At 43.8% G+C, this 24,736-nt stretch overlaps 1 protein-coding gene across 3 annotated transcripts in view; it reads right to left on the bottom strand.

Annotated features, from left to right (window-relative positions):
* mnd1 (meiotic nuclear divisions 1 homolog (S. cerevisiae)) overlaps positions 1-24,736 on the bottom strand; it is a 77,896-nt gene that overhangs the window by 34,761 nt on the left and 18,399 nt on the right. For all 3 annotated transcript variants that reach the window (XM_072255861.1, XM_072255862.1, XM_072255864.1), the window contains exons 3-4: positions 23,249-23,306; positions 13,809-13,957 (exon numbers count right to left, since the gene is read on the bottom strand). In XM_072255861.1, the coding sequence (XP_072111962.1) occupies positions 13,809-13,957; positions 23,249-23,306 (207 nt within the window). The remainder of the gene's footprint in view (positions 1-13,808; positions 13,958-23,248; positions 23,307-24,736) is intronic.

Raw genomic sequence — 24,736 nt, 5'->3', positions numbered from 1 at the left:
TCTATAGTTGGGCAATTCTGTGGGCACACAAAAAGAAATATGGATGGCAGTTTTCCTCCCAGGTGCCAGGGTCCATGATGATTCTGAACGCATCCACAATATCCTGAGAAGGGAGGGTGAGCAGTCAGAAGTCATGGTACATATTAGAACCAATGACACAGATAGAAAAAGGGAGAAGGTACTGCAAAAAAGAATACAGGGAGTTCAGAAGGAAGTGGAGAAGCAGGACCTTAGTAATCTCAGCATCACACACAAAATGCAGGAAGAACTCAGCAGCACCTTGTGGAAAAAAGTACAGTCAACGTTTCGGCACAAAACATCCACCGAAATTTTTTCCCAATAAGATATTGCCTGGCCTGCTGAGTTCCCCCAGCATTTTGTGTGTGATGCTCGCATTTCCAGCATCTACAGATTTTCGTTAGTAATCTTGGGATTGCTGCTTATGCCGTGTGACAGTGAGGATAGGAATAAAATAAGGTGGCAGATAAACGCAAACATGAGGAAATCTGCAGATGCTGGAAATTCAAGCAACACACACAAAAAATGCTGGAGAATGCAGCAGGCCAGGCAGCATCTATAGGAAGAGGTACAGTCGACGTTTCGGGCCAAGACCCTTCGTCAGGACTAACTGAAAGAAGAGATAGTAAGAGATTTGAAAGTGGGAGGGGAACAGGGAGATCCGAAATGATAGAAGACAGGAGGGAGAGGGATGGAACTAAGAGCTGGAAAGTGGATTGGCAAAAGGGATATGAGGCTGGAGAAGGGAGAGGATCATGGGACGGGAGGCCGAGGGAGAAAGAAAGGGGGAGGGGGGAAAATCCCAGAGGATGGGCAAGGTGTTATAGAGAGAGAGACAGAGGAAGAAAACATAGAAAACACAGAAAATAGGTGCAGGAGTAGGCCATTCGGCCCTTCGAGCCTGCACCGCCATTTATTATGATCATGGCTGATCATCCAACTCAGAACCCTGCACCAGCCTTCCCTCCATACCCTCTGATCCCCCTAGCCACAAGGGACATATCTAACTCCCTCTTAAATATAGCCAATGAACTGGCCTCAACTGTTTCCTGTGGCAGAGAATTCCACAGATTCACCACTCTGTGTGAAGAAGTTTTTCCTAATCTCAGTCCTAAAAGGCTTCGCCTTTATCCTCAAACCGTGACCCCTCGTTCTGGACTTCCCCAACATTAGGAACAATCTTCCTGCATCTAGCCTGTCCAATCCCTTTAGGATTTTATACGTTTCAATCAGATCCCCCCTCAATCTTCTAAATTCCAACGAGTACAAGCCTAGTTCATCCAGTCTTTCTTCATATGAAATTCCTGCCATCCCAGGAATCAATCTGGTGAACCTTCTCTGTACTCCCTCTATGGCAAGGATGTCTTTCCTCAGATTAAGGGACCAAAACTGCACACAATACTCCAGGTGTGGTCTCACCAAGGCCTTGTACAACTGCAGTAGTACCTCCCTGCTCCTGTACTCGAATCATCTTGCTATAAATGCCAGCATACCATTCGCCTTTTTCACCGCCTGCTGTACCTGCATGCCCACTTTCAATGACTGGTGTATAATGACACCCAGGTCTCGTTGCACCTCCCCTTTTCCTAATCGGCCACCATTCAGATAATAATCTGTTTTCCTATTTTTGCCACCAAAGTGGATAACTTCACATTTATCCACATTAAATTGCATCTGCCATGAATTTGCCCACTCACCCAACCTATCCAAGTCACCCTGCATTGTCTTAGCCTTCTCCTCACAGCTAACACTGCCGCCCAGCTTCGTGTCATCCGCAAACTTGGAGATGCTGCATTTAACTCCCTCATCCAAGTCATTAATAGAAACATAGAAAATAGGTGCAGGAGTAGGCCATTCAGCTCTTCGAGCCTGCACCGCCATTTATTATGATCATGGCTGATCATCCACCTCAGAACACCGCCCCAGCCTTCCCTCCATACCCCCTGACCCCCGTAGTCACAAGGGCCATATCTAACTCCCTCTTAAATATCGCCAATGAACTGGCCTCAACTGTTTCCTGTGGCAGAGAATTCCACAGATTCACCACTCTCTGTGTGAAGAAGTTTTTCCTAATCTCGGTCCTAAAAGGCTTCCCCTCTATCCTCAAACTGTGACCCCTCGTTCTGGACTTCCCCAACATCGGGAACAATCTTCCTGCATCTAGCCTGTCCAATCCCTTTAGGATTTTATACGTTTCAATCAGATCCCCCCTCAATCTTCTAAATTCCAACGAGTACAAGCCCAGTTCATCCAGTCTTTCTTCATATGAAAGTCCTGCCATCCCAGGAATCAATTTGGTGAACCTTCTTTGCACTTCCTCTATGGCAAGGATGTCTTTCCTCAGATTAGGGGACCAAAACTGCACACAATACTCCAGGTGTGGTCTCACCAAGGCCTTGTACAACTGCAGTAGTACCTCCCTGCTCCTGTACTCGAATCATCTTGCTATAAATGCCAGCATACCATTCGCCTTTTTCACCGCCTGCTGTACCTGCATGCCCACTTTCAATGACTGGTGTATAATGACACCCAGGTCTCGTTGCACCTCCCCTTTTCCTAATCGGCCACCATTCAGATAATAATGTTTTCCTATTTTTGCCACCAAAGTGGATAACTTCACATTTATCCACATTAAATTGCATCTGCCATGAATTTGCCCACTCACCCAACCTATCCAAGTCACCCTGCATCCTCTTAGCATCCTCCTCACAGCTAACACTGCCACCCAGCTTCGTGTCATCCGCAAACTTGGAGATGCTGTATTTAATTCCCTCATCCAAGTCATTAATATATATTGTAAACAACTGGGGTCCCAGCACTGAGCCTTGCGGTACCTCACTAGTCACCGCCTGCCATTCTGAAAAGGTCCCGTTTATTCCCACTCTTTGCTTCCTGTCTGCTAACCAACTCTCCACCCACACCAATACCTTACCCCCAATACCATGTGCTTTAAGTTTGCACACTAATCTCCTGTGTGGGACCTTGTCAAAAGCCTTTTGAAAATCCAAATATACCACATCCCTATCCACTCTACTAGTTACATCCTCAAAAAATTCTATGAGATTCATCAGACATGATTTTCCTTTCACAAATCCATGCTGACTTTGTCCGATGATTTCACCGCTTTCCAAATGTGCTGTTATCACATCTTTGATAACTGACTCCAGCAGTTTCCCCACCACCGACATTAGGCTAACCGGTCTATAATTCCCCTGTTTCTCTCTCCCTCCTTTTTTAAAAAGTGGGGTTACATTAGCCATCCTCCAATCCTCAGGAACTAGTCCAGAATCTAACGAGTTTTGAAAAATTATCACTAATGCATCCATTATTTCTTGAAAAAAAAGGGAGAAAAGAAAAAGGGGGAAAGAGAATAAATAAAAAAATAAATAAGGGATGGGGTACAAAGGGGAAGTGGGGCATTAACGGAAGTTAGAGAAGTCAAAGTTCATGCCATCAGGTTGGAGGCTACCCAGACGGAATATAAGGTGTGGTTCCTCCAACCTGAGTGTGGCTTCATCCTGGCAGTAGAGGAGGCCGCGGATGGATATATCAGAATGGGAATGGGACATGAAATTAACATGTGTGGCCACTGGGAGATCCTGCTTACTCTGGTGGAAAGAGCGTAGGTGTTCAGTGAAACGGTCTCCTAGCCTGCCGTCGGGTCTCGCCAATATATAGAAGGCCGCATCGGGAGCAGCAGACACAGTATATCACCCCCGCCGACTTGACTGTCTGGGGCCCTGAAGGGTGGTGAGGGAGGAAGTGTAAGGGTGAGTGTAGCACTTGTTCCGCTTACAAGGATAAGTGCCGGGAGGGAGATCGGTGGGAAGGGATGGGGAGACGAATGGACAAGGGAGTCACGTAGGGAGCGATCCCTGCGGAAAGCAGAAAGGGGCGGGGGAGGGAAAGATGTGCTTAGTGGTGGGATCCCGTTGGAGGTGGCGGAGGTTACGGAGAATTATATGTTGGACCCGGAGGCTGGTGGGGTGGTAGGTGAGGACAAGGAGAACCCTATTCCTAGTGGGGTGGTGGAAGGATGGGGTGTGAGCAGATGTGCGTGCAATGGGAGAGATGCGTTTGAGAGCAGAGTTGATAGTGGAGGAAGGGAAGCCCCTTTCTTTAAAAAAGGAGGACATCTGCTTCGCCCTGAAATGAAAAGCCTCATCCTGAGAGCAGATGCGGCGGAGAAGGAGGAATTGTAAGAAGGGGATGGCATTTTTGCAAGAGACAGGGTGAGAAGGGGAATAGTCCAGGTAGCTGTGAGAGTCTGTAGGCTTATAGTAGACATCAGTAGATAAGCTGTCTCCAGAGAGAGAGACAGAAAGATCAAGAAAGGGGAGGGAGGTGTCAGAAATGGACCAGGTAAACTTGAGGGCAGGGTGAAAGTTGGACGCAAGGTTAATGAAGTCAATGGGCTAGGAGTCTGTTTCGCTGAACACCTACGCTCTGTCCGCCAGAGAAAGCAGGATCCCCCAGTGGCCACACATTTTAATTCCACATCCCATTCTGATATGTCTATCCATAGACATGGGGCAGGGGGTGATCTGTGCAAAAGGGACAGGTTGCACTTGAATCCAAGGGGGCCCAATATTCTTGCGGGCAGGTTTACTAGGCCTGTTGGGAGTGGTTTAAATTAAATGGCAGGGGGGTGGGAACCAGTACGATAGACCTGAGGATGAGCCAGCAGATTTACAAGTAGATGGTGGACGTAACATGAATATAAGTAAGAACAAGCCAATGATTGGGCACAAATGCACACACAGCGAAGAGTTAAATTGTACCATAGAGGCAAAATTCAAAACAGCAAAGAATGAAGGACTGAAGTTGCTGTATTTAAATGCGCGTAGCATTTGGAATAATGTGGACAAACTCGTGGTGCAATCAGAGATTGGTTGGTATGACGTTGTGGGCAACGCTGAGTTGTGGCTGAAAGAAGGCCATAGATGGGAGCTTAACATCAAAGGATAAACTTTGTATCAAAAGGACAGGCAGGAAGGCATAGGTGGTGGTGTGGCCCTGTTGGTAAGAAATCAAATTACATCTTTAGAAAGAGGTGACATAGGGTCAGAGAATGCCATATCTTTGTGGGGGGAGTTAAGAGACTGCAAGGATGAAAAAAACATTATGGGAATCATATACAGGCCTCCAAGTAATAACCAAGATGTGGGGCTGAGATTGCAAAGGGAACTGGAAAAGGCATGTAATAAAGATAATGACACAATTGTATTGTGGAACTTCAATATACAAGGGGATTGGGAAAACCAGGTTGGTGTCAAATCGCAAGAAAGGGAATTTGTTAAATGCCTACAAGGTGGCTTTTTAGAGCAGCTTGTGCTTGAGCTATTCGGGGAAAGGCTATCTTAGATTAGGTGATGTGTAATAATCCAGATCTTATTAAGGAGCTTAACGTAAAGGAACCCTTAGGAGTCATTCATCATAATATAATTGAATTCATACTGCAATTGAACTTGCCCAGGTGGATTGGAGAAGGATACTGGCAGGGATGGCAGCAGAGCAGGAGTGGCTGAAGTTTCTGGGAATAGTTCACAAGGCACAGGATAAATATGTCCCACAGTAGCTGTTCTCAAATGGCAGAGGTAGGCAAAAGTGGCTGACAGGGGAAGTTAAGGACTGCATAAAAGCCAAGGAAAGGGCATATAAGATAGCAAAACTGAGAGGGAAGTTGGATAATTGGGAAGTTTTTAAAATCCAACAAAAGGCAACTTAAGGCCTGGGTTTCATCATCTAAGTTACAGAGAAAGGTTGAACAAGTTGGGTCTTTATTCTTTGGAGCGTAGAAGGTTGAGGGAGGGGACTTGATAGAGGTATTTAAAATTATGAGGGGGATAGATAGAGTTGATGTGGATAGGCTTTTTCCATTGAGGATGGGGGAAGATTCAAACAAGAGGACATGAGTTGAGAGTTAAAGGGCAAAAGTTTCGGGGTAACATGAGAGGGACCTTCTTTACTCAGAGAGTGGTAGCTGTGTGGAAGGAGCTTCCAGCAGAAGCAGTTGAGGCAGGTTCGATGCTGTCATTTAAAGTTAAATTGGATAGCTATATGGACAGGAAAGGAATGGAGGGTTATGGGCTGAGTGCAGGTCAGTTGAGGAAGGTGAAAGTAAGAGTTCGGCACAGACTAGAAGGGCCAAGATGGCCTGTTTCCGTGCTGTAATTGTTATATGGTTAAAAAGCTATAAGAAGGGAAAAGACGAAATATGAAGGCAAACTAGCTAATAACATAAAGCAGGGTACTAAAAGTTTTTTCAATTATATAAAGAGTAAAAGGGTGGTGAGAGTTGATATTAGACCACTGAAAAATGATGCTGGTGGGTTAGTAATGAGGGACAAAGGAATGGCAGATATACTTTGCATCTGTCTTCACTGTGGACTGTGCTGGAGATCAGTGAGCGTCGGGGAGCAGGAGTGAGTGCCATTGCTATTACAAAGGAAAAAGTGCTCGGCAAACTCAAAGGTCTTAAGGTGGATAAATCACTTGGACCAGGTGGACTACATCCCAGAGTCCAGAGAGAGGTTGCTGAAGAGATAACGGATGCAATGGTCGTGATCTTTCAAGAATCATTTGATTCTGGCATGGTCCATGAGGACTGGAAAATTGCAAATGTCATTCTACTCTTCAAAAAGGCAAAATAAAGGAAATTAAGGCCAGTTAGCCTAACCTCAGTGGTTGGGAAAGTGTTGGAGTCTATTATGAAGGATGAGGTTTCGGGGTACTTGGAGACTAATGATGTAATAAGTCAGTTGGCATGGTTTCTGTAAAGGGAATCTTGCTTGACAAATCATTGAGGAAATAACAAGTAGGGTAGACAAAGGAAAGACAGTGGATGTCACTTACTTGGATTTTCAGAAGGCATTTGATAAAGTGCCACTCAAGAGGCTGCTTAAAAAGATAAAATCCTATGTTGTTGCCGGAAAGATATTGGCATTTATAGGCAGGAGGGAGCGAGTGGAATTAAAGGGTGACTTTTCTGGTTGGCTGCCAGTGACTAGTGGTGTTCCTCAGGGGTCAGTGTTGGTACCGCTACTTTTCACATTGTTTGTCAGTGATTTGGATAATGGAATTTATAGCTTTGTGGCAAAGTTTGCAGATGATACAAAGATAGGTGGAGGGGTAGGTTGTACTGAGGAAGCAGTGCGATTGCAGCAGGATTTACAAAAATTGGAAGAATGGGCAAAAGAGTGGCAGATGGAATACGGTGTTGGGAAATACATGCTAATACATCTTAGTCATTTGTCAGTGATTTGGATAATGGAATTTATAGCTTTGTGGCAAAGTTTGCAGATGATACAAAGATAGGTGGAGGGATAGGTTGCACTGAGGAAGCAGTGCGATTGCAGCAGGATTTACAAAAATTGGAAGAATGGGTAAAAGAGTGGCAGATGGAATACGGTGTTGGGAAATACATGCTAATACATTTTAGTCATTTGTCAGTGATTTGGATAATGGAATTTATAGCTTTGTGGCAAAGCTTGCAGATGATACAAAGATAGGTAGAGGGGTAGGTTGTACTGAGGAAGCAGTGCAATTGCAGCAGGATTTACAAAAATTGGAAGAATGGGCAAAAGAATGGCAGATGGACTACTGGTCAACCTCGACGCTTTGCAATTCGCATACCGGAGCAACAGGTCAGCTGCAGATGCCATCTCTCTGGCCCTACATTCCCCCTTAGAACACCTGGAGAATAAAGACGCATACGTAAGGCTCCTTTTCATCGACTACAGCTCTGCCTTTAATACCATCATTCCAAATAAACTGATTCCTAAGCTCCAGAACCTGGGCCTTAGCACTCAGATCCGCAGCTAGATCTTCAACTTCCTCACAGACAGGACCCAGGCTGTAAAAATAGGGGACAAGCTCTCCTCTACAATCACTCTGAGCACCGGTGCCCCACAAGGCTGTGAACTCAGCCCTCTGCTGTAATCACTGTACACCCATGATTGTGTAGCCAAGTTCCATCGAACTCAATATATAAGTTTGCTGATGACACAACAATTGTAGGCCGTACCTCGGGTAACGAAGAGTTTGAGTACAGAGAGGAAATTAAGAACCTGGTGGCATGGTGTGAAGACAATAACCTATCTTTCAACGTCAGCAAGATGAAGGAATTGGTCGTTGACTTCAGAAGGAGTAGCGGACCGCACGGCCCAATTTACATCGGTGGTGCACAAGTGGAAGAGGTCAAAAGTTTTAAGTTCCTCAAGGTCAATATCACAAATGACCTGACTTGGTCCAACCAAGCAGAGTTCACTGTCAAGAAGGCCCACCAGCACCTTTACTTCCTGAGAAAACTAAAGAAATTTGGCCTGTCCCCTAAAACCCTCACTAAATTTTATAGATGCACCGTAGAAAGCATTCTTCTAGGGTGCATCACAACCTGGTATGGGAGTTGTCCTGTCCGAGACCAAAAGAAGCTGCAGAAGATCATAAACACAGCGCAGCACATCACACAAACCAATCTTCCATCCTTGGACTCACTTTACACCGTATGCTGTCGGAGCAGTGCTACCAGGATAATCAAGGACACAACCCACACAGCCAACACACTTTTCGTCCCTCTTTCCTCCAGGAGAAGGCTCAGGAGCTTGAAAACTCGTATGGCCAGATTTGGGAACAGCTTCTTTCCAATTGTGATAAGGCTGCTGAACGGATCCTGACACAGATCTGGGCCGTACCCTCCAAATATCTTGACCTGCCTCTTGGTTTTTTTGCACTACCTTGCTTTCCATTTTTCTATTTTCTATTTATGATTTATAATTTAAATTTTAATATTTACTAATTTTTACTATTTTTAATATTTAATATTTGTAATCCAGGGAGTGGGAAGCGCAGAATCAAATATTGCTGTGATGATTGTACGTTTTAGTATCAATTGTTTGGCAACAATAAAGTATAAAGTATAAAGTAGTAAAAGAAACAATAGTGCATGCAATTATCTAAATTGGGGGGGAAGTTCAAACATCAAAGGTGCAGAGGAACTTCGGTATCCTCCTGAAGACTCCCAGAAGGTTAACTTGCAGGTCCAGTCTATGGTAAAGAAGGCAAAAGCAATGCTGGCATTTATTTCCAGGGGAATAGAATATAAAAGCAAAGAGATAACACTGAGCCTTTATGAGACACTAGTCAGGCCGCACAGAAGTATTGTCAAGAGTTTTGAGCCCCATATCTCAGAAAGGATGTGTTGTCATTGGAGAGAATCTAGAGGAGGTTCACGAGGATGATTCCAGGAATGAAGGGGCTAACATATGAGGAGCATTTGGCAACTTTGAGCCTGTACGCATTGAAACAGTTCTGGTCACTGAATTACAGGAAAGATATCAACAAAATCTTTATTCTTTGGAGCGTAGAAGGTTGAGGGAGACTTGATAGAGGTATTTAAAATTATGAGGGGGACAGATAGAGTTGACATGGATAGGCTTTTTCCATTGCAAGTGGGGGAGATTCAAACAAGAGGACATGAGTTGAGAGTTAAAGGGCAAAAGTTTCGGGGTAACATAAGGGGGAACTCTTTTATTCAGAGAATGGTAGCTGTGTGGAACGAGCTTCCAGCAGAAGTGGTTGAGGCAGGTTCAATGTTGTCATTTAAAGTTAAATTGGATAGCTATATGGACAGGAAAGGAATGGAGGGTTATGGGCTGAGTGCAGGTCGGTGGGACTAGGTAAAAGTAAGAGTTCGGCACGGACTGGAAAGGCCGAGATGTCCTGTTTCCATGCTGTAATTGTTATATGGTTATATGGTAACCAACTGAATGCTGAAAGGGTGCATATAGAGAGGATGTTTCCTGTGGTAGGGGTATCCAGAACTGAAGAGCACAGCCTCAAAATTGAGGGTTGACCTTTCAGAGGCAAGGAGGATCTTATTTTAGCCAAAAAGTAGTGAATCTGTGGAATACTCTGCAACAGACTGCAGTGGGGGCCAACTCTGTGGGTATAGTTAAGGTGGAAGTTTAATAGTTTCCTGATCGGTCAGGGCATCAAAGGATATAGCAAGAAGGCAAGTGTATGGGGTTGAGTGGGATCCTGGATCAACCATGATGGACTGGCAGAGCACTCTCAATGGGCTGAGTAGCCTAATTATGCTCCTATGTCTTATGATCTTATCTATTTCCAGAACCTCTGCTCACACACCACCTTTACAGATCTGTAGAACCTCACTTTGTATGCTTTCAGTTTCTGCATTTAATCCACCATCCTCTGCAATTTCCATCGCCTTCAATGAGGTTCCACCAGAAATAGAAACATAGAAAATAGGTGCAGGAGTAGGCCATTCGGCCCTTCGAGCCTGCACCGCCATTTATTATGATCATGGCTGATCATCCAACTCAGAACCCCGCCCCAGCCTTCCCTCCATACCCCCTGATCCACGTAGCCACAAGGGCCATATCTAACTCCTTCTTAAATATAGCCAATGAACTGGCCTCAACTGTTTCTTGTGGCAGAGAATTCCACTGATTCACTACTCTCTGTGTGAAGAAGTTTTTCCTAATCTCGGTCCTAAAAGGCTTCCCCTTTATCCTCAAACTGTGACCCCTTGTTCTGGACTTCCCCAACATCGGGAACAATCTTCCTGCATCTAGCCTGTCCAATCCCTTTAGGATTTTATACGTTTCAATCAGATCCCCCCTCAATCTTCTAAATTCCAACAAGTACAAACCCAGTTCATCCAGTGTTTCTTCATATGAAAGTCCTGCCATCCCAGGAATCAATCTGGTGAACCTTCTTTGTACTCCCTCTATGGCAAGGATGTCTTTCCTCAGATTAGGGGACCAAAACTGCACACAATACTCCAGGTGTGGTCTCACCAACGCCTTGTACAACTGCAGTAGTACCTCCCTGCTCCTGTACCCGAATCCTCTCGCTATAAATGCCAGCATACCATTCGCCTTTTTCACCGCTTGCTGTACCTGCATGCCCACTTTCAATGACTGGTGTATAATGACACCCAGGTCTCGTTGCACCTCCCCTTTTCCTAATCAGCCACCATTCGGATAATAATCTGTTTTCCTATTTTTGCCACCAAAGTGGATAACTTCACATTTATCCACATTAAATTGCATCTGCCATGAATTTGCCCACTCACCCAACCTATCCAAGTCACCCTGCATCCTCTTAGCATCCTCCTCACAGCTAACACTGCCACCCAGCTTCGTGTCATCCGCAAACTTGGAGATGCTGCATTTAATTCCCTCATCCAAGTCATTAATATATATTGTAAACAACTGGGGTCCCAGCACTGAGCCTTGCCGTACCCCACTAGTCACCGCCTGCCATTCTGAAAAGGTCCCGTTTATTCCCACTCTTTGCTTCCTGTCTGCTAACCAATTCTCTATCCACATCAATACCTTACCCCAACACCGTGTGCTTTAAGTTTGCACACTAATCTCCTGTGTGGGACCTTGTCAAAAGCCTTTTGAAAATCCAAATATACCACATCCACTGGTTCTCCCCTATCCACTCTACTAGTTACATCCTCAAAAAATTCTATAAGATTCGTCAGACATGATTTTCCTTTCACAAATCCATGCTGACTTTGTCCGATCATTTCACTGCTTTCCAAATGTGCTGTTATCACATCTTTGATAACTGACTCCAGCAGTTTCCCCACCACCGACGTTAGGCTAACCGGTCTATAATTCCCCGGTTTCTCTCTCCCTCCTTTTTTAAAAAGTGGAGTTACATTAGCCACCCTCCAATCCTCAGGAACTAGTCCAGAATCTAACGAGTTTTGAAAAATTATCACTAATGCATCCACTATTTCTTGGGCTACTTCCTTAAGCACTCTAGGATGCAGACCATCTGGCCCTGGGGATTTATCTGCCTTCAATCCCTTCAATTTACCTAACACCACTTCCCTACTAACATGCATTTCGCTCAGTTCCTCCATCTCACTGGACCTTCTGTCCCCTACTATTTCTGGAAGATTATTTATGTCCTCCTTAGTGAAGACAGAACCAAAGTAATTATTCAATTGGTCTGCCATGTCCTTGCTCCCCATAATCAATTCACCTGTTTCGGTCTGTAGGGGACCTACATTTGTCTTTACCAGTCTTTTCCTTTTTACATATCTATAAAAGCTTTTACAGTCAGTTTTTATGTTCCATGCCAGTTTTCTCTCATAATCTTTTTTCCCTTTCCTAATTAACCCCTTTGTCCTCCTGTGCTGAACTCTGAATTTCTCCCAGTCCTCAGGTGAGCCACTTTCTCTGGCTAATTTGTATGCTGCTTCTTTGGAATTGATACTATCCCTAATTTCCCTTGTCAGCCACGGGTGCACTACCTTCCTTGATTTATTCTTTTGCCAAACTGGGATGAACAATTGTTGTAGTTCATCCATGCAACCTTTAAATGCTTGCCATTGCATATCCACCGTCAATCCTTTAAGTGTCATTTGCCAGTCTATCTTAGATAATTCACGTCTCATACCTTCTAAGTTATCCCTCTTTAAGTTCAGAACCTTTGTTTCTGAATTAACTATGTCACTCTCCTGCTTCTCCTTTCTACATTCCAAAAGACCATTCCCTTTGGCCTCTTCCATCTCCACCAACAAGATCCTTATTATTGTATGTTATCATGCAATCAGGAATTCAAACACTTCTGTTTGTATCACAACTGATTTGCTCTGCTGTATGTTATCTATCCATTATAGTAATGCAGGATGACAAACTTTGCAGTGTACTGCTGCCACTAAAATAAAACAGATTTCATGCAATTTAAGACAGTGATAATAAATCTGATTCACTGCTTTTCCATCCGCATTAATACCGTTTTGTCTGCAGGGTGTTTCCCACAACTCTGTACATCATAGCTTTTACATGTTTCTGTGAGTTTTCTTTTCCCCCTAAATGCCCCACTTGACTACCAACCAAAGTGGCTTCATCAACACCTCATCACTACAACGCTGACCTCAGCCAGTAATACTCACATTATTTTATCCATGTCTCCCTCACACTCCCTGCAACTTAGAAGTAACTGGTTTTCATTCTTTCTCAGTTCTGATTAAGGATGTTTATCTGAAACATCAACATTATTTATGTTTTGATGCTGCCTGACCAATTGAGTACTTTATATTTTATTTTAGATTTGCATCTCCAATTTATTTTTACATTTTGTTACTGCAGATCCTTGAACTCTGGAAAAAAAAAACCCTCATCTCTTTCCCAATGTTGTAGCTTCTTTGGATTTCTCATTCATCAAGAAGCACTTGTGCATTTGACAAATTTGTACCAAATTCCAAGAACTGTCTGCTAAATTGAGTATTGCAATTCGGGCCTGTACTCGCTGGAATTTAGAAGAAAGAGGGAGGAATCTCACTGAAAGCTATCGAATGTTGAAAAGTCTAAACAGAGTGGATGTGAAAAAGACGATTCCTTTGGTGAAGGAGTGTAGAACCAGAGGGCACAGCCCAAAATAAAGAGACGTCCATTTAGGACAAAGATGAGGAGAGGTTCTTTAGCCAGAGGCTGGTGAATCTGTGGAATTCATTGCCACAGACAGCTGTGGGGGCCAAGTCACATGATGCATTTAAGGAGGCAGTTGATAGGTTCTTGATTAATCAAGGTGTGAAAGGCAATGGGCAGAAGGCAGGAGAATGGGATTAAGAGGGAAATGGATCAGCCATGATGAAATGGCCGAGCAGATTCAAAGGGTCGAATGGCTTAATTCTGTTCCTGAGTCCTACGGTCTTAATATATTCTTCTAGGTGTAAAAATGGATAAGCTATTTAAAAATTTCTTAAACTTACATATTTTGGTGATACCCAAAAGTATATTTACCTGTCTCTCCAAATTTTCCAGTTTTTGGTTTCGAACATGAAGACCTTTACTTGGAAATGCCCAAAAATAATTGGAAGTTCCTATTCGATCAGTGTCCACCATAGCATCATCAACCAAACTCTGTAGGACTTCCTTCACTGATACCGAAGCTAAAATGGTTAGAGCACATAAATGAAAGCAAAAGAAAGGTAAAGGTTTGTATTTGCTTCTAAAGGACAATTGAAAATTAATCACATGTAAAATAAAGCACAGTTTTAGCTTCTATTTTCCACAACCATTAGAAAAAAAGCAAATGCTAGAAATCTGAAAAAGAAACAGAAAATGCTGGAAATCAATGCCCATGGAAAATAAAACATTTCAGGTCAATGGCCTTTCATCAGAAATATTTAACAAACCAAATATAGCCAATGAGAAACATAAACCATGGATAGTTAATTTACAATGTTGCAAAGATGAAGACAGAACATTGGGAGTCCTGTTGAATACTCGTTTCCCTTTGAACAATACAACTGAACTTGACTCCATTAATCCACCTACTAATGTACCATAGATTCTAATCACTTAGCATTTTTGATTATTTTGTCTTAGATTTATTCACGTCCCCTGGTTCTTGACGCAAAGTTGTGAAGAGTCTATCTCTACTTCTATACCTTGCATGATATTAAAATCCTCTCAGATTCATCTACAAGCTCCTCAATTTCAATGGAATATACAGTTTCTCAAGTCCACCCACATAACCAAAATCTTTCAACACTGGAAATGTTCCAGTATATGTTTTCTGTACCCTCACTAAAATACGGTGATACCTTTACTGTTTACTCTATAAACCAGTTATTTTCTTGATCCTATGTTTTACTGGCCATCTTCATTGGTTCCCAAATCTCTCTGTTACAATAGCCCTTTTAGAGTATGTTTAGTTTATATCACTTAATACTGGAAGAAGTTTTGCATATATGAGCTACACAGCATATTGCATGCAGTAAAAATCTAATCAACTGTTATCCAACCATCTGGAAATCCCTGGTTCACCAGCAGGTTATTCTTGCTACATTCCCTTCTCAGTGACTGGAGTTCTGGTTCCTGCGTAGCCTTCCAAATGGCTGGGCCCCATCCCACACTGCTTTTCTACTGACCCCACTCACCACTCCTTTTAAATTTACCTCAGACTGATTGTAAACTTACTGGGTTCACTGTAAGATTTATTAAAATACTTTGTAGCATCTAATAAGTTAAATACAATTTATTCAAAGAATAACAAACAATAGCCTAGAAAATCTGCTAATGTGGAACTGAAGTTCCAGAGGAGGCTCACAAGATTGATTCTGGGAATGAAGGGGTTAAAATATGAGGAGCATTTGGCAGCTTTGGGCCTACACATAGAACATAGTATAGGCCCTTCAGCCCACAATGTTGTGCCGACCCTCAAACCCTGCCTCCCATATAACCCCCACCTTAAATTCCTCCATATATCTGTCTAGTAGTCTCTTAAATTTCACTAGTGTATCTGCCTCCACCACTGACTCAGGCAGTGCATTCCACACACCAACCACTCTCTAAGTAAAAAACCTTCCTCTAATATCCCCCCTGAACTTCCCACCCCATACCTTAAATCCATGTCCTCTTGCATTGAGCAGTGGTGCCCTGGGGAAGAGGCCACTCTATCTATTCCTCTTAATATCTTGTACACCTCTATCATGTCTCCTCTCATCCTCCTTCTCTCCAAAGAGTAAAGCCCTAGCTTCCTTAATCTCTGATCATAATCCATACTCTCTAAACCAGGCAGCATCCTGGTAAGTCTCCTCTGTACCCTTTCCAATGCTTCCACATCCTTCCTATAGTGAGGTGACCAGAACTGGACACAGTACTCCAAGTGTGGCCTAACCAGAGTTTTATAGAGCTGCATCATTACCTCGCAACTCTTAAACTCGATCTCTCGACTTATGAAAGCTAACACCCCATAAGCTTTCTTAACTACCCTATCTACCTGTGAGGCAACTTTCAGGGATTTGTGGACATGTACCCCCAGATCCCTTTGCTCCTCCACACTTCCAAGTATCCTGCCATTTACTTTGTACTCTGCCTTGGAGTTTGTCCTTCCAAAGTGTACCACAAAGTTAATACTCTCTGGAATTTAGAAGAATGCAAAGGGATTTCATTGAAACCAACCAAATGTTGAAAGGCTGTACGTGGCGAGGATGCTTCCTAGCACAGCCTCAAAATTGAGGGGCGACCCTTTAGAACAAAGGTAAAGAGGAATTTTTTTAGCCAGAGGGTAGTAAAATCTGTAGAGTGCTCACAGACCACGGTGGAGGCCAATTCTGTGCATATACAGTGGCATGCGAAAGTTTGGGCACCCCTGGTTAAAATTTCTGTTACTGAGAATAGTTAGGTGAGTAGAAGATGAACTGATCTCCAAAAGTCATAAAGTTAAAGATGAAACAGTCTTTTCAACATCTTAAGCAAGATTAGTGTATTATTTTTGTTTTGTACAATTTTAAAGAAGCACCATGCAAATGTTTGGACACCCCAAGAAATTTGAGTTCTCAGATAACTTTTACCAAGGTCTCAGGCCTTAATTAGCTTGTTAGGGCTATGGCTTCTTCACAGTCTTCGTTAGGAAAGGCCAGGTGGTGCAAATTTCAAAGCTTTATAAATACCCTGACTCCTCAAACCTTGTCCCAACGATCAGCAGCCATGGGCTCCTCTAAGCAGCTGCCTAACACTCTGAAAATTAAAATAAATGATGCCCACAAAGCAGGAGAAGGCTATAAGAAGATAGCAAGGCGTTTTCAAGTAGCTGTTTCCTCAGTTCGTAATGTAATGGCAGTTAACAGGAACAGTGGAGATCAAGTTGAGGTCTAGAAGACCAAGAAAGCATTCCGAGAGAACTGCTCATAGGATTGCTAGAAAGGCAAATCAAAACCCCCGTTTGACTGCAAAAGACCTTCAGGAAGATTTAGCAGACTCTGGAGTGGTGATGCACTGTTCTACTGCGCAGCGACACCTGCACAAATATGACCTTCATGGAAGAGTCATCAGAAGAAAACCTTAAACAACAGGAATTCTGCAGATGCTGGAAATTCAAGCAACACACATCAAAGTTGCTGGTGAACGCAGCAGGCCAGGCAGCATCTCTAGGAAGAGGTACAGTCGACGTTTCAGGCCGAGACCTTCGTCAGGACAGGAGAAAACCTTTCCTGCATCCTCACCACAAAATTCAGCGTCAAAAGTTTGCAAAGGAACATCTAAACAAGCCTGATGCATTTTGGAAACAAGTCCTGCGGAGTGATGAAGTTAAAATAGAACCTTTTGGCCGCAATGAGCAAAGGTACGTTTGGAGAAAAAAGGGTGCAGAATTTCATGAAAAGAACACCTCTCCAACTGTTAAGCATGGGGGTGGATCGATCATGCTTTGGGCTTGTGTTGCAGCCAGTGGCACGGGGAGAGGGAAGGATGAATTCAATTAAATACCAGCAAATTCTGGAAGCAAACATCACACCGTTTGTAAAAAAGCTGAAGATGAAAAGAAGATGGCTTCTACAACAGGATAATGATCCTAACCACACCTCAAAATCCACAACGGACATTAAGGACATCCTGAACGCTAAAAAGAGGGCGTTTAGAGATGGAAATAGGGAGTAGCTGAGGGCAATACAGAGGGACCTGAAAGCCAGGATCAGGGAGGCTAAGGACAGGTATAGGAGGAAGCTTGAGTAGAAACTCCAGCAGAACAATATGAGAGAGGTCTGGAGGGGTTGAGGACCATCACTGGGTTCTGGCAAACTAGCAACAGAGGAGCTGAAGGCAGTGTGGATAGGGCCAATGAACTTAACCTGTTCTTTAACAGATTTGACATTGTGGCCCCTGCCCATCCCCCACATGAGTCATCTGTTGTCGGCCCCCCAACCAACACATATTCCACTCTCCCCTCCTACCCCTCCTCACAGTCTCCGACCCTGCTCTCATGACTATACCCTTTCCCCACACGAAACCACCATGGTGGGCTTCACAGCTGAACAGGTGAGAAGACAGCTGAAACGTCTCAACCCAAGCAAGGCTGCAGGACCGGATGGTGTCAGTACCAGGGTGCTCAAAGCCTGTGCCCCTCAGCTAAGTGGAGTACTTCGCCATGTATTCAACCTGAGCCTGAGGCTTCGGAGGGTTCCTGTACTGTGGAAGACGCCGTGCCCCAGCGGCCTCAATGACTGCAGACCGGTGGCATTGACCTCCCACATCATGAAGACCCTGGAGAGACTTGTTCTGGAGCTGCTTCGGCCTATGGTCAGGCCACACTTAGGTTCCCTCCAGTTCACCTACCAGCCCCGACTAGGAGTTGAGGATGCCATCGTCTACCTGCTGAACCGTGTCTATGCCCACCTGGACAAGCCAGCGGGCACTGTCAGGGTCATGGTTTTTGACTTCTCCAGTGCGTTCAACACCATCCACACTGCTCTGCTGGGGGAGAAGCTGACAGCGATGTTTGATTACCTGACTGGCAGACCACAGTACGTGTGCTTGCAACACTGTGTGTCCGACAGAGTGATCAGCAGCACTGGGACTCCACAGGGGACTGTCTTGTCTCCCTTTCTCTTCACCATTTACACATCGGACTTCAACTACTGCACAGAGTCTTGTCATCTTCAGAAGTTTTCGGATCACTCTGCCATAGATGGATGCATCAGCACGGGAGATGAGGCTGAGTACAGGGCTATGGTAGGAAACTTTGTCACATGGTGTGAGCAGAATTATCTGCAGCTAAGGAGCTGGTGGTAGACCTGAGGAGAGCCAAGGTACCAGTGACCCCTGTTTCCATCCAGGGGGTCAGTGTGGACATGGTGGAGGATTACAAATACCTGGGGATACGAATTGACAATAAATTGGACTGGTCAAAGAACACTGAGGCTGTCTACAAAAAGGGACAGAGCCGTCTCTATTTTCTGAGGAGACTGAGGTCCTTTAACATCTGCCGGACGATGCTGAGGATGTTCTACGAGTCTGTGATGGCCAGTGCTATCGTGTTTGCTGTTGTGTGCTGGGGCAGCAGTCTGAGGGTAGCAGACACCAACAGAATCAACAAACTCATTCGTAAGGCTAGTGATGTTGTGGGGATGGAACTGGACTCTCTCACAGTGGTGTCTGAAAAGAGGATGCTGTCCAAGTTGCATGCCATCTTGGTCAATGTCTCCCATCGACTACATAATATACTGGGTGGGCACAGGAGTACATTTAGCCAGAGACTCATTTCACCAAGATGAAACAAAGAGCGTCACAGGAAGTCATTCCTGCCTGTGGCCATCAAACTTTACAACTCCTCCCTTGGAGGGTCAGACACCCTGAGCCAATAAGCTGGTCCTGGACTTATTTCATAATTTACTGGCACAATTTACATATTACTATTTAACTATTTATGGTTCTATTACTATTTATTATTTATGGTGCAACTGTAACGAAAACCAATTTCCCCCAGGATCAATAAAGTATGACTATGACTCAAGAGGCGCAAGCTGAAGGTTTTGCCATGGCCCTCACAGTCCCCTGACCTAAACATCATCGAAAATCTGTGAAGAGACCTCAAAAGAGCAGTGCATGCAAGACGGCCCAAGAATCCCACAGAACTAGAAGCCCTTTGCAAGGAAGAATGGGTGAAAATCCCCCAAACAAGAATTGAAAGACTCTTAGCTGGCTACAGAAACCATTTACAAGCTGTGATACTTGCCAAAGGGGGTGTTACTAAGTACTGACCATGCAGGGTGCCCAAACTTTTCCTTTGGGCCCTCTCCCTTTGTTGTCATTTTGAAACTGTAAAAGATGGAAATAAAAAAGTAATTTTGTTTAAAATATTAAAGAAATGTGTCATCTGTAACTTTATGCCTTTTGGAAATCAGGTCATCTTTTACTCACTTAGCTATTCACAGTAACAGAGATTTTGACCAGGGGTGTCCAAACTTCTGCATGCCACTGTAGTTAAGGTGGAGGTTAATTGTTTCCTGATGGGTTAGGGCTTAATGGATATGGCAAGAAGGCAGGTGTATGGGGTTGAGTGGGATCCGGGATCAGCCATGACGGAATGGCGAAGCAGACTCAATGGGCTGAATGGCTAACTCTGCTCCTATGTTTTTAATCTGCCCTAAAAATATTCCTCTCCACCGCTATGAATCGACTATTTGATTCTTCAAGACATTGATAACTGAAGCATACAACAGCACAGGCCATACCATAAGACCAAGATTTTCTGCCATTTACCCCAAATCTACCCCAATAATAAAGACCCTGAGAAAAAGCATTACCAAATATCAGTGAAGGCAATAATCGACAATTGACAGTGAACGGTAGGATACTCAGGAGTGCGACAGAACAGGAATACAGATTCCTAATTCCTTGAAAGTGGTGTCACAGGTAAAAAAAAAAGGTCATAAAGAAAACTTTTGGCACTCTGGCCTTCATAAATCAAAGTACTACTGAGTGCTGGATTTGGGATGTTATGTGAAGGTTATACAAGACATTTATGCAGGCAAATTTGGAACATTGTGTGCAGTTCTGGTCACTTGCCTACAGGAATGATATCAATAAAATTGAAGGACTACAAAGAAAATTTAAAAGGACATTGCCGGGACTTGAAGATTGAAGTTATAGTGAAAGGCAGAATATGTTAAGAGTATAGTTGATAGGAGTTGATAGGACTTGGGCAAAATACACGGACTAACTGTTTTCTGCTGTAGTGCTCTATGACTCATGACTATGAAATTTACCACTGCCTTCAGAGTCAGCACAGCCCTCGGTCAATTGAGGAAATGTGTACTTGAAGACATAAAACTTGGCAGAAAGTTCACTGTCTACCAGTGATTCACACTCTTCCAAATGCTTCTGAGACTTGAATAATCTGAAGCAAACATCTCAAGGCACTGGATAATGTCACCAACACAAAATCCTCTAAACATCTCCAGTACTGAAACCCCAGTTGTTCCCTTGTCAGCTAGGTTAGGTAAGCCACATTAAACTCCAAGGTCCATGCAGATGGAGAAAAGATGAGATGTTGTGCTGACAGTTTACTTGTAAAAGAAACATCCCCTCAAATTCCTGGAAACCACTGGCTCAAAATGTCATGGGAAGTGCAGTCAGTACAAAATAAAACTCTTTGGTTCATTCAGTCTACATTGACCATTGACCATCCATTTACACAAATCTTATGTTAATTCCACTTTTGATTCCCACAATCCACTTCAAACCTCAGATTCCACCACTCATCAACAGACTAAGGGAAATTTAGTTTTCAATCAATTACCAACCAGTACATCTTTGGAGTCACAGAGAGAATCTGCAAACTACACAGAGAGCACCTGAAGCAGAATGGAACCTGGATCTCTGGTACTGTAAGGCAATACTACTAGCTACACCACAAACGAAGAAGGAACATTGCAGGACACGGGCACTGCAAACAAAAGGAATGCCTGTTGCAGTGTGCAGAAAACTACACTTCATAAATTACCTGTTTGCCCATCAGAAACTTCCTTCCCCATCTGTAGAAGTATCTATGATTCCCCTACTGGCCTCATTAGCTACCTCAAAATGAAAAATAAAGTGAAAACATTTTACTTAATCCTGATGAACTGCCTAAGAAGCAGCAGCAGCATCAATTATGTACTCGGATTTTCCAACATATCTAACACATCACAAAAATTCAGAAACATGGTTCTTAATCAAACAGAGCATGGTCAGAATTACAGCAGCAAGAATCACTTCGGAAGTTCAAAACATTTGGATGATAAGAACTGATTTATATCAGGATACTCTGTGCTGAAGCATACCACTTGCTCATACCAGAATCATTCATATCATTCAATAGCAAAAAAATTCTGCACCACCAAAATTGATAACCCATTCTGAACAACGCAACACAAACAAAATGCTGGAAGAACTCAGAAGGCCAGGCAATATCTACGGAAAAGAGTAAACAGTCGACATTTCGGGCCAAGACCCTTCTCAAGTTTGTGACTCACTTTGATGGTTAATTTGTGCCAAACTTAACCTGATTTTGTTTTAGCATGTAAGCATTAATCAACCAATATTGGATGTGAATAAAGATGAAATAGTAATACCCAAACCATACGTTTCAAGTGATGCACATTATTGATTTCACTTTTGTGAAAAAAATGCTACATAAGCTATGCTGTAGCATCCGTTTGAGGATGGCAATAGAATGTACCAAAATTGTGTAATCTGTGATTTTATACCTCCTTGATTGTGCAGATATGAAAGATAAGCAAAATCTCAAACAACAGGAATTCTGCAGATGCTGGAAATTCAAGCAACACACATCAAAGTTGCTGGTGAACGCAGCAGGCCAGGCAGCATCTCTAGGAAGAGGTGCAGTCGACGTTTCAGGCCGAGACCCTTCGTCAGGACTAACTGAAGGAAGAGTGAGTAAGGGATTTGAAAGTTGGAGGGGGAGGGGGAGATCCAAAATGATAGGAGAAGACAGGAGCGGGAGGGATGGAGCCAAGAGCTGGACAGGTGATAGGCAAAAGGGATACGAGAGGATCATGGGACAGGAGGTCCGGGAAGAAAGACAAGGTGGGGGGGGGACCCAGAGGATGGCCAAGGGGTATATTCAGAGGGACAGAGGGAGAAAAAGGAGAGTGAGAGAAAGAATGTGTGTATAAAAATAAGTAACAGATGGGGTACGAGGGGGAGGTGGGGCATTAGTGGAAGTTAGAGAAGTCGATGTTCATGCCATCAGGTTGGAGGCTATCCAGACGGAATATAAGGTGTTGTTCCTCCAACCTGAGTGTGGCTTCATCTTTACAGTAGAGGAGGCCATGGATAGACATGTCAGAATGGGAATGGGATGTGGAATTAAAATGTGTGGCCACTGGGAGATCCTGCTTTCTCTAGCGGACAGAGCGTAGGTGTTCAGTAAAGCGGTCTCCCAGTCTGCGTCGGGTCTTGCCAATATATAAAAGGCCACATCGGGAGCACCGGACGCAGCATATCACCTCAGTCGGCCTTTTATCTGTTACTTATTTTTATACACACATTCTTTCTCTCACTCTCCTTTTTCTCCCTCTGTCCCTCTGAATATACCCCTTGCCCATCCTCTGGGTCCCCCCCCACCTCCTTGTCTTTCTTCCCGGACCTCCTGTCCCATGATCCTCTCGTATCCCTTTTGACTATCACCTGTCCAGCTCTTGGTTCCATCCCTCCCGCTCCTGTCTTCTCCTATCATTTTGGATCTCCCCCTCCTCCTCCAACTTTCAAATCCCTTACTCACTCTTCCTTCAGTTAGTCCTGACGAAGGGTCTTGGCCTGAAACGTCAACTGCACCTCTTCCTAGAGATGCTGCCTGGCCTGCTGCGTTCACCAGCAACTTTGATGTGTGTTGCTTGAATAACCAAAATCTGTAGTCTTATGGGTCAACAGGAAGTAGTAACCATGATACCTACTGATCCTCTTCTCCTTTGGAGCAATCTTCTCCAAATCTTTAAGCTGAAACACATCTTTCTAAAAAACAAACAGATTCTACTGTAAATCATCATGAACAGATTTTTGACCTTTTAAAAATTCAACATTAGTAGTCATACTTTATTGATCCCTGGGGAAATTGGTTTTCGTTACAGTTGCACCATAAATAATTAAATAGTAATAAAACCATAAATAGTTAAACAGTGATATGTAAATTATGCCAGGAAATAAGTCCAGAACCAGCCTATTGGCTCAGGGTGTCTGACCCTCCAAGGGTGGAGTTGTAAAGTTTGATGGTCACAGGCGGGAATGGCTTCCTATGACACTCTGTGTTGCATCTCGGTGGAATGAGCCTCTGGCTGAATGTACTCCTGTGCCCAACCAGTACATTATGTAGTGGATGGGAGACATTGTCCAAGATGGCACGCAAGTTAATACTGCAAAATAAACTATTCATTTTTTTTGCTTGCAAATATCCAAATTTTTCTTGTGGGCCTAGAAGTAAATAAACAAGATAGACAAAAACATTTAAACTTCAACTGAGACCATACAACAAAGGTATTGTATTTGTAGGAAAGCTGCAAGTCTTTATTATTGAGGATGGGGTAGGAGCAGGAAATGTTTTTCTAATATTTTCTCCTGCAAGCTAACATAGCACACTACATGGAAGACCAGTATTAGAAGACTGATAAACACAAGAGATTCTGCAGATGCTGGAAATCCAGAGCAACACACACAAAATGCTGGAGGAACTCAGCAGGTTAGGTAGCACCTACAGAAGAGTAAACAGTTGATGCTTCGGGCTGAATTCCTTTATTAGGACTGGAAAGGAAAGGGGAAGAAACTAGAATAAGGTGAGGATAAGAGTAGGAGTACAAGATGGCAAGTGGTAGATGAAGCCAGGTAAGGAGCAAGGTAGGTCATGGCGGAGGGGGTATGAAGTGAGAAGCTGGAAGCTGATAGGAGGAAGAAGGAGGAATCAGATAAGAGAGGAAAGTGGAACCTGGGAGAAAGGAGGAGGGGCACCACAGGGAGGTGATGGACAGATGAAAAGAGAAGAGGTAAGAGGGTAGCCAGAATGGGAAGAGAAAAGAGAAGGGGGAGGGGGAAAAATCAATATTCATGCCATCAGGTTCGAGGCTACCCAGATGAAATACAAGACATTGCTCCTCCAATCTGAGAGTGGTTGCATTGTGGAAGTTGAAGAGGCCAAGGACTAACATGTTGGAATGGGAGTTGGAAGTAGAATGGGTGGCCACAGGAAATTAGCAATTGACCCTGGCATATCGCAAGTGAAGTGTCACCTCACTTGGAAGGACTGTTTGGGGTCCTGAATAGTGGCAAGGGAGGTGGCATAGGGGCATGTGGAGTACTTAAGCCGCCTACAGAGGTACCAGGAGGGCTATCAGCAGGGAGGGTCAAGTGAACAAGGGAGTCGCGTAAAGCAGAGGGTGGAAAAGGAGGGAAAG

The sequence above is a fragment of the Mobula birostris genome, chromosome 4, assembly GCF_030028105.1.
Source record: "Mobula birostris isolate sMobBir1 chromosome 4, sMobBir1.hap1, whole genome shotgun sequence".
Classification (NCBI taxonomy): Eukaryota; Metazoa; Chordata; class Chondrichthyes; order Myliobatiformes; family Myliobatidae; genus Mobula; species Mobula birostris.
The sequence above is the reverse complement of the archived record's forward strand: the minus strand, read 5'-3'. Positions and strand labels throughout refer to the sequence as shown.